The sequence below is a fragment of the Mobula birostris genome, chromosome 31 (genome assembly GCF_030028105.1).
Source record: "Mobula birostris isolate sMobBir1 chromosome 31, sMobBir1.hap1, whole genome shotgun sequence".
Lineage (NCBI taxonomy): Eukaryota > Metazoa > Chordata > Chondrichthyes > Myliobatiformes > Myliobatidae > Mobula > Mobula birostris.
This window is the reverse complement of record NC_092400.1, coordinates 30,515,057-30,525,221: the sequence shown is the minus strand read 5'-3', so window position 1 is coordinate 30,525,221 and position 10,165 is coordinate 30,515,057. Positions and strand designations below refer to the sequence as shown.

General features: G+C 45.8%; 1 protein-coding gene across 5 annotated transcripts in view; it reads left to right on the top strand.

The window, feature by feature from the left end:
- The first annotated feature begins 6,652 nt into the window (after positions 1 to 6,652).
- Positions 6,653 to 10,165, top strand: part of p2rx2 (purinergic receptor P2X, ligand-gated ion channel, 2) — an 89,528-nt gene continuing 86,015 nt past the window's right edge. For 3 of the 5 annotated variants that reach the window (XM_072247486.1, XM_072247484.1, XM_072247483.1), the window contains exon 1: positions 6,655 to 7,629. In XM_072247486.1, the coding sequence (XP_072103587.1) occupies positions 7,403 to 7,629 (227 nt within the window). In that variant the 5' untranslated portion in view covers positions 6,655 to 7,402. Of the gene's footprint in view, positions 7,630 to 9,151; positions 9,373 to 10,165 lie in introns of those variants that run through there. The other 2 variants (XM_072247488.1, XM_072247487.1) reach the window with 2 other exon arrangements.

Here is a 10,165-nt window from a genome sequence, read left to right as displayed (position 1 = left end):
GGAGCTTAGAAAAATAGAGGGCTATGGGTAACCTTAGTAACTTCTAAGGTAGGGACATGTTCAGCACAACTTTGTGGGCCGAAGGGCCTGTATTGAGCTGCAGGTTTTCTATGTTTCTATGATGGAGGTGACTGAGTTTACAGCTCTCTGCAGCTTACTGCAGTCCTGCGCAGTGCTCCCACCCCCACAGCAGAGGATGATGCGGCCAGTTCAAATGCTCTCCACGGTACAGCTGTAGAAATATGTGAGTGTCTTTGGCAACATACCAAGTCTCCTCAAACTGCGAATGAAATATAGCCACTGTCGTGCCTTTTTGGTATCCGCATGGATATGTCAGGCCCAGGATGGATTGTTGGAGATGTTGACACCCGGGAACCTGAAGCTGCTCACCCTTTCCACTGCTGATCCCTCGATGAGGACTGGTGTGTGATCCCTTGCTTTGCCCTGTATGAAGTCCACAATCAATTCTTTGGCCCCACTGACGTCGAGTGCAGGGTTGTTGCTACAGCAGCACTCCACCAGGCGATTGGAGTTGAAGTGGCAGATTGAAAACTTCCCATCAGAACTGGGAAAGAGGAAGAAAACAATTTTCAATTGTAGTGCAAGTGGGGGTAGGAGGAATAAATAGGAAAATGGAATATCTGTGATAGGATAATTCAGAATTTCAGTGGGGATAACTAGCTGTTGATGCTCTCTGACATCAAATTTCTAAATGGACATTGAACCCATGACCACTACTCACTAATTTTTTTTCTTTTGGCACTATTTATTTAATTTAACTTTAAATATATATATACTGTACTGCACTTTTTTAATTATTGTGTATTGCAATGTACTGCTGTACGTACCTGCAAGCGGTTAACAGCACGAGAGAAGACGTGGGAGTGGATTGAGTATCAGAGCGCACTTTCTGTTGGGAATTCAATGCAGTTCATCACCTCCTCGGCCCTGTTCTACTGAATATCAACATTACTTCTCAAGGGATTCTTATCTGTGAGGTCTCATGCAAGATCGAATTAAACTCGGTTTAAGATTTTGCAGCAAAGTGCGCTGGACATACAGATGGGCAAACATGAGTTATTTTACAGGAATTCAGTTATGCAGATTAGCGAGCTCTGCTTACCATAGAAGCAGGCAGGATAAGTACTTTCCTTCCTCAGAAATTCCCGACCACGTAGACTGAGAAGGAACTGGTTCCAGAAAGCACCACAGTGGCTGGGACGATTCTGGGAAGTGTGCTATTTATCTGTTACTGAGAAATTACATGAAATGTAGGCATCTCCATTCACCAAAGCAAGCAGCAAGATTCCTCCGGAAGACAGGGTCATCAGGTGCAACTCCGAAACCCTACTCTGTTGATGCTTCCTTACTACCAGCAAAGGCCATGTTGTAGTGGAATTATACCTGTTGCACCAAACGCTGATTGTGATGTTCTGCCCCACCCGTTCTTTACATTTTCCCACAAAACAGAAATTTCCGAGGGGATTTTGAACGGACGTACGAATTTGGGATATTAATGATCTGTACAGTTCCAAGGAGTCTGACCATTCAAACTCGTTAAATGGCGGTAAATATAACAGTGGTCAGAAACAGGCTCTTCGGCCCATTGGGACCATGCTGACCCTTTCTTCCCATCTACACCAATCCCATTTGCCAGCACTTGAACAACACCCGTCTATGGCTTTTTACGGGGAATGGGATTGGACAGGAAAGTGGGGAGGTTCTAGAAATCTCATCGCTGATTGGTTGTGTGGCGAATTTAAATTCTTGAAACTTGGGTTGTTTACTACAATTTAATAGTGTTAGGTATTTCTATATTTATTTATTCAGTGATTATTATTATTATTAATAGTAGTAGTAATTCATCTTGGGGGTAATGAAGGTACCGCAATTCCCTCCTGAATCCTTCTCACATTGCAGTTCAATAGGTGGCGGTAATGCACCTTTTTAGTTGGCCTGCCTGCCAACCACCAATAAAAAAAACCAAGAAGAAAATGGGGAACCAGAATGAGGAATAAATTTTCCCACTTCCTTTTCAGTCCTGATGGAGGGCCTGTAGAGTGTAGACTGTTTATTCCCCTCCATACATGCTACCATGTTGTAGTAGGAGACTACGCCACAGTCGGGGAGGGTGAGAAGTGGTGAGGAGATGACCGCTAGGCTGATTCAGTGTGCTGCGTGCATGATGTGGGAGGTCAGGGACACCGATAGTGCCTCTGGCTCCTACACCTGCGGAAAATGTGTCCAGATTCAGCTTCTGAAGGACCGTGTTGCAGCACCGGAGAGGCAACTGGATGACGCTAGGTTCATCCGGGAGAACGAGAGCTTTCTGGACAGGACCTACAGTGAGGTCGTTACACCCAGGATACCGGAAGAGAGAAGGAGGACGACGATGAGCAAGGAAAGAATGCTTGAAGTACAGGAGACCCCGGGAGATGTGCCTCTCGTAAACAGGTTCTCCCTCTTGGAAGCTATCGGGACAGAAGACAGTGCCAGTCTGAGAGGCGGACGGGTCTGCGAGTCAACAATTGGCGCTGAGGCAAAGCCGAGGAGACAGACGTCAGGCAGAGCCGTGGTAGTAGGGGACTCCATAGTGAGAGGTACAGATAGGGGTTTCTGTAGCAACAGGCGAGATTTAAGGATGGTGTGTTGCCTCCCTGGTGCCGGAATCCAGGATGTCACGGACCGATTGCAGGGAATCCTCAAGAGTGAAGGTGAACATCCGGAAGTGGTGGTGCATGTCGGCACAAATGACGTGGGGAAGAAGAGGAAAGACATTCTACAGCGCGACTTCAGAGAACTCGGAAGAAGGCTGAAAAGCAGGACTTCCAGGGTGGTTATCTCCGGTTTGCTTCCAGTTCCCCGTGCTGGAGTGGTCAAGAACAGGGAGATAATGGATCTGAATGTGTGGCTGAGGAACTGGTGCAGGAAGCAAGGATTTACATTCTTGGACCACTGGGGTATGTTTCGGGGTAAGGATGAATTGTATGAAAGGGACGGGTTGTACCTTAATAAGCGGGACACCAGCATTCTGGCAGGCAGGTTTGCCTCTGCAACACGGGTGTGTTTAAACTGAGTAGTGGGGTGGGGGGGGGGGAGGGGACGAACTGGAAACATAAGGATGGAGATAAAGGGAAAGTGAGAATAAGAAAAGTTAAGAAAACAGCAGAATCAACAGAGCAGAAAGCTCAAGAAGGGATCGTACAGTATGGCCAAGTGATATAGGAACTGATATGGGAGGTGAGGGGAGTAATGAATTAAAAGTATTATATATGAATGCACGGAGTATAAGAAATAAAGTGGATGGGCTTGAGGCACAGTTGGAAATTGGTAAGTATGACGTTCTGGGAATAGTAGAGACATGGCTTCAAGTGGACAGGGCCTGGGAAATGAATATTCAAGGATATACGTCCTATCGAAAGGACAGACTGATGGGCAGAGGGGGTGGGGTTGCTCTGTTGGTGAGGAATGATATTCAGTCCCTTGCGAGGGGGGACATAGAATCAGGAGACGTTGAGTCAGTATGGATAGAACTGAGAAATTCTAAGGGTAGAAGACCTTAATGGGAGTTATCTACAGGCCCCCAAACAGTAGTCTGGATGTAGGGTGTAAGTTGAATCAAGAGTTAAAATTGGCATGTCGCAAGGGTAATGCTACAGGTGTTATGGGGGACTCCAACATGCAGGTAGGCTGGGGGAATCAGGTTGCTACTGGACCCCAAGAAAGGGAGTTTGTGGAGTCCCTCCGAGATGGGTTCTTAGAACAGCTTGTACTGGAGCCTACCAGAGAGAATGCAATTCTAGATTTAGTGTTGTGCAATGAACCGGATTTGATCAGGGACCTTGAGGTAAAGGAGCCATTAGGAGGTAGTGAACATAATATGATAAGTTTTAATCTACAATTTGAGAGGGAGAAGGGAAACTCGGAAATGTCAGTATTACAGTTGAACAAAGAGAACCATGGTGCTATGAGGGAGGAGCTGGCCAAAGTTCAATGGAACAATACCCTAGCAGGGATGACAGTGGAACAGCAATGGCAAGTGTTTCTGGGAATAATGCGGAAGGTGCAGGATCAGTTCGTTCCAAAGAGGAAGAAAGATCCTAAGGGGAGTAAGGGGAGGCCGTGGCCGACAAGGGAAGTAATGGACAGTATAAAAATAAAAGAGAAGAAGTATAACATAGCAAAGACGAGTGGGAAGCCAGAAGATTGGGAAATTTTTAAAGAGCAACAGAAGGTAACTAAAAAGGCAATACGCAGAGAAAAAAATGAGGTACAAAGGTAAACTAGCCAAGAATATAAAGGAGGATAGTAAAAGCTTCTTTAGGTATGTGAAAAGGAAAAAAATAGTTAAGACCAAAATTGGGCCCTTGAAGACAGAAGCGGGTGAATTTATTATGGGGAACAAGGAAATGGCAGACGAGTTGAACAGGTACTTTGGATCTGTCTTCATTAGGCAAGACTCAAACAATCTCCCAGATGTAATAGTGGCCAAAGGACCTAGGGTAATGGATGAATTGAAGGAAATTTATATTAGGCAGGAAATGGTGTTGGATAGGCTGTTGGGTCTGAAGGCTGATAAGCCCCGGGACCTGATGGTCTGCATCCCAGGGTACTAAAGGAGGTGGCTTTAGAAATCATGACGCATTGGTAATCATTTTCCAATGTTCTATAGATTCAGGATCAGTTCCTGTGGATTGGAGGGTGGCTAATGTTGTCCCTCTCTTCAAGAAGGGAGGAAGAGAGAAAACAGGGAATTATAGACCGGTTAGCCTGATGTCGGTGGTGGGAAAGATGCTGGAGTCAATTATAAAAGAAGAAATTACGACACATCTGGATAGCAGTAACAGGATTGGTCCGAGTCAGCATGGATTTACGAAGGGGAAATCATGCTTAACTAATCTTCTGGAATTTTTTGAGGATGTAACTATGAAAATGGACAAGGGAGAGCCGGTGGATGTGGTGTACCTGGACTTTCAGAAAGTCTTTGATAAAGTCCCACATAGGAGATTAGTGGGCAAAATTAGGGCACATGGTATTGGGGGCAGAGTACTGACATGGATTGAAAATTGGCTGGCTGACAGAAAACAAAGAGTAGCGATTAACAAGTCCCTTTCGGAATGGCAGGTGGTGACCTGTGGGGTATCGCAGGGTTCAGTGCTGGGACCGCAGCTGTTTACAATATATATTAATGATTTAGATGAGGGAATTAAAAGTAACATTAGCAAATTTGCCGATGACACAAAGCTGGGTGACAGTGTGAAATGTGAGGAGGATGTTATGAGAATGCAGGGTGACTTGGACAGGTTGGGTGAGTGGGCAGATGCAGTTTAATGTGGATAAATGTGAGGTTATCCACTTTGGTGGTAAGAACGGGAAGGCAGATTATTATCTAAATGGAGTCAAGTTACGAAAAGGGGAAGCACAACGAGATCTAGGTGTTCTTGTACATCAGTCACTGAAAGCAAGCATGCAAGTACAGCAGGCAGTGAAGAAGCGAATGGCATGCTGGCCTTCATAACAAGGGGAATTGAGTATAAGAGCAAAGAGGTCCTTCTGCAGCTGTACAGGGCCCTGGTGAGACCACACCTGGAGTATTGTGTGCAGTTTTGATCTCCAAATTTGAGGAAGGACATTCTTGCAACTGAGGGAGTGCAGTGTAGGTTCACAATGTTAATTCACGGGATGGCAGGACCGTCATATGTCGAAAGATTGGAGCGACTGGGCTTGTATACTCTGGAATTTAGAAGGCTGAGAGGGGATCTTATTGAAACATATAAGATTATTAAGGGATTGGACACGCTGGAGGCAGGAAGCATGTTCCCGCCAATGGGAGAGTCCAGAACCAGAGGCCACAGTTTAAGAATTAGGGGTAGACCATTTAGAGCAGAGTTGAGGAAAAACTTTTTCACCCAGAGAGTGGTGGATATATGGATACTCTGCCCCAGAAGGCTGTGGAGGCCAAGTCTCTGGATGCTTTCAAAAAAGAGATGGATAGAGCTCTTAAAGATAGCGGAATCAAAGGTTATGGGGATAAGGCAGGAACTAGATACTGATTGTGGATGATCAGCCATGATCACAGTGAATGGCGGTGCTGGCTCGAAGGGCCGAATGGCCTACTCCTGCACCTATTGTCTATTGTCTACCTGATTTGCTGAGTTCCGCCAGCACCTTGTGTGCCTCTCTCCTTTAATTCATATTTTCCTTAAAGGCAAACTTTGTTCTCAGAACAATCCCGTCTACCCATTGTTCCCTACAACATTCACCTGAAGGCGCTTCGACTCTAACATGATTTCCTGCCACCCAGCTCACTAGGAGTAATTTAAAACAACCGGCATTTTGCCTGCAAAGCAGTGAATCTTTTGTGTGTGTGTGTGTGTGTGTGTGTGTGTGTGTGTGTGTGTGTGTGTGTGTGTGTGTGTGTGTGTGTGTGTGTGTGTGTGTGTGTGTGTGTGTGTGTGTGTGTGTGTAGCCGGGCGGGGGAAAGCGGGGCTCGAAGCACTCGGGACAAACTCACTCGGTCACAAGCAACACACATCAAAGTTGCTGGTGAACGCAGCAGGTCAGGCAGCATCTCTAGGAAGAGGTACAGTTGACGTTTCTGGCCGAGACCCTGGGGGTCCCTGGGGGTCTCGGCCCGAAACGTCGACTGTACGTCTTCCTAGAGATGCTGCCTGGCCTGCTGCGTTCACCAGCAACTCTGATGTGTGTTGTTTGAATTTCCAGCATCTGCAGAATTCCTCGTGTTTGCGGTCACAAGTAGGATGCCCTATCCACAGCCAGCTCCGAGGATCGGGATCGAACTCGTGTTGCTGGAGCTGCCAGCCTCCACCCGCCCGTTATCCACGGCATGGCTGCAATATAATAAACAACTCGGCAAAGCCGCTCAGCTGCAAGTCCAGTCGCTGTTGTGCTGCGAGACTAGCGGCATTGGCGCTGTCTGAAGAAACAAACGAAAGTACTGTCTAATGGATCAAGCGGCTGTGGCATGTCCTGCGCAGGCCACGAGCCCGGGCGGAGACCGGCTGAATCCCGAGCTGCACATACTCTGCAGATCCATGCAAACGAGAGCTGACATCATAGAACTATTCCGGGTTCTAGGTGGTGAGCAGATTTGCTTTCACTAAATTGCCCGGGGACAGAAAGGCAAGTTTGGACGAGTACGTGCAAAGTAAGATTAAAAACTGTTTTCCGCACAAATAGGTAAGATCTATATCGAGATTGGGAACTAAAAAAAACAATTAAAATGGAGATTCGGGGAAACTAAATGCGAACTGACCAAAGTTCCTCGTTGCGACTTCTCTTGATACTGGATGAAAACAACAGTTGAACCCCCCAGGGTATCCATGTAAATTGCAAGAATCTGGCCGGGCCGGTGGAGAATGTGGAAGTAACCTGTGTTCAGATGTCAATCGCCCTTCAAACTCAGCGCCAGTGTGCAGCTGGAAGAAGGATAAGAGAGGTTCGTTTCGCCAGAGCCCATAAACCGAACACCATGGGTTACAACTCAGTGTGTAATATGTGGTCAGAATTTTGGAGTTACGAAACGCAAAAGGTTATGGTGGTTAAAAACCGAAATATAGCAGTCATCTACAGAATTTTCCAACTTGCCATCGTGATGTACTTTATCGTGTAAGTATACTGTGGAATTCGGGCTGGTTGCATTAAGCTTGAACGGAAGAAAATGACGTTAGCACCGCGGTTATTTTGCACAACTCTCTTGTTTTCTTATTTTCTGTTCTGACGAAGGTTTTCTACCTGAAACGTTAACTCGGTGTCGATTTCCATTTTGTCCAACTTTTCCCTTATTTTACATTATCGAGGCTTCTTTTTCGCCCGGTACAATCGGGTTTCTGTGGCGTAGATCCGTTTGTAAAGTGGCATTTTGGTAAAACTTTGGTCATCCTGTGGTTGTTTTACATTTGGTGTCAGATAATTTCCGACCACACACACACGCACACACAGCTGATCTTCAAGGTAAACAGTAACACCGCGATGTTCATTTGAGTTGCCGGGAGCCGATGGGGGGCAAATTGACTCCTTGAGCGGTAAATCCTGGGACGCGTAGAATTGGATACAACTTCTCAGATTAAACATTGAGTTTCATGAGTAAGTTTAACGGAGCGGCGACGTGATCTTGTTTATAGTTCTTTTGAACACGGCCATCTTGTGAAATATTCCCAAACACCTCAGAGAAAAATATTATCTGGGTTGATATCCGCGGCTTGTCAATTTACCAACATCACCCACATATAGGGACTATCAGTTTGCCCGGTGCCCGTGAGGTTAAAGGAACAGAGGGAGAGTGGGTCAGCAACTTTGATTTCCTTGCTGTTATTATTTCGGTGGAACTATCCTGGGTCAGCGCGGGATTAGTGCAATTAGGCAGAAAGCATGGGAGCATCTTTACTTCCTTAGGACTCTGTGAAGACAAACTTCTTATAGATCTGTAGTGGAGAGCATACTAATTGACTGCATCACAGCCTGGTATGGAAACACCGATGCCCTTGGACGGGAATTCCTACGAAAAGTAGTGGATACTGCCCTGTCCATCACGGGCAAAGCCTTCCCCACCGTTCAGCACACCTGCACCGAGCGCTGTGGCAGGAAAGCAGGGACCCCCACTACCCAGGACATGCACTCTTCTCGCTGCTGCCATCAGGAGGAAGGTGTAGGAGCCTCAGGACTCACCCCAGCAGGCTCAGGAACAATTACCCCTCAACCATCAGGCTCTTGAACCAAAGGGGTTTACTCAACTTCACTTGCCCCATCATTGACATCTTCCGACAACCAATGGACTCACTTTCAAGGACTCTTTGTCTCATGTTCTCGACGTTTATTGCGTAAATATTTATTATAATTCTTTCTTTCTTTTGGTATTTGCACAGTTTTTTGTCTTTTGCACACTGGTTGAAAACCCAAGTTGGTGAGGTCTTTCTTTGATTCTGTTTATTTATTAAATATGACCACAAGAAAATTGAGATTGCCGGTCTTTCGGGAAAGCTATGTGGACTGACTAAAGTCCCTCGTTGCTATTATCTTGATACCGTATGAAAACATTTTGAAGACAAGAGCTGAAGCCTCGAGGGTGTCGATGTAATTTGCATGAACCTGGCCGGCCCGGTAGAGGATGTGGGATTAACCCGCAGTCAGGTCTCACTCACTCTTCATACTTGACAGTGACAGTGTGCAGAGGGTAAGAGGTTCATTTCGCCAGAGCACAGTAGAATTTAACACCATGCGTTGCAAAGCATTGTCTAATGCGTGGGCAGACTTTTGGAGTTACAAAACTCCAAAGATAGTGGTGTTTAGAACCGGCAATATAAGAATCATCCACAAAAGCATCCAATTTGTCATCATAACGTACTTTGTCATGTAAGTATATTCTGGAATTCGGTGTGTTTGCATTAAGTTTGAATGAAAGAGAATGACGTTAACACAGCGGTTATTTTGCATGACTCCCTTTTTTTTTACTCGGTTTTGACGAAGATTTTCTACGTGAAACGTTAACTCGGTGTCGATTTCCATCTTGTCTTATTTTACGTTATCGAGACTACTTTTTTCGCCCGTTACAATCGGGTTTCTGTGGCGTGGATCCATTCATAAAGTGGTACTTTGATAAAACTTTGGTCAACCTGGGGTTATTTTAAATTTGGTGTTAGATCATTTCGGATCCCCACCTCACCCCCACGCTGCAGACAGCCTGATCTTCAAGGTAAAACCGTACCACCGCGATGTTCTTCTGAGTTGCTGGGAGCCGATGGAGGGCAAGTTGTCTCCTTGAGCGGTAAATCCTGGCACCTGTACAACTGGATATAACTTCTCAGATTAAACAGAGTTTCATGAGTGAGTTTAATGGAACTTTTTTATAGTTCCTTTGAACACAGTCATCTTGTGAAATATTCCCAAATACCTCCGAGAAAAATTATAAACTGGGTAGATATCTCGCAGGTTGTCAATTTACCAACACTAGCCAGATCTAGGAACTATCAGTGTGCCCGGTCCCAGTGAGATTGAAGAGTCAGAGGTGGAGAGATCAGCTACTTTAAATCCCTCGCTGTTGTTATTTTTGGAGGACCTGTCCTGGCCCAGTAAGTGCAATTAGGAAGAAAGCACGGCAGCACCTCTACCTAGGAGTTTGTGAAGATTCAGCATGGCATCTAAAACT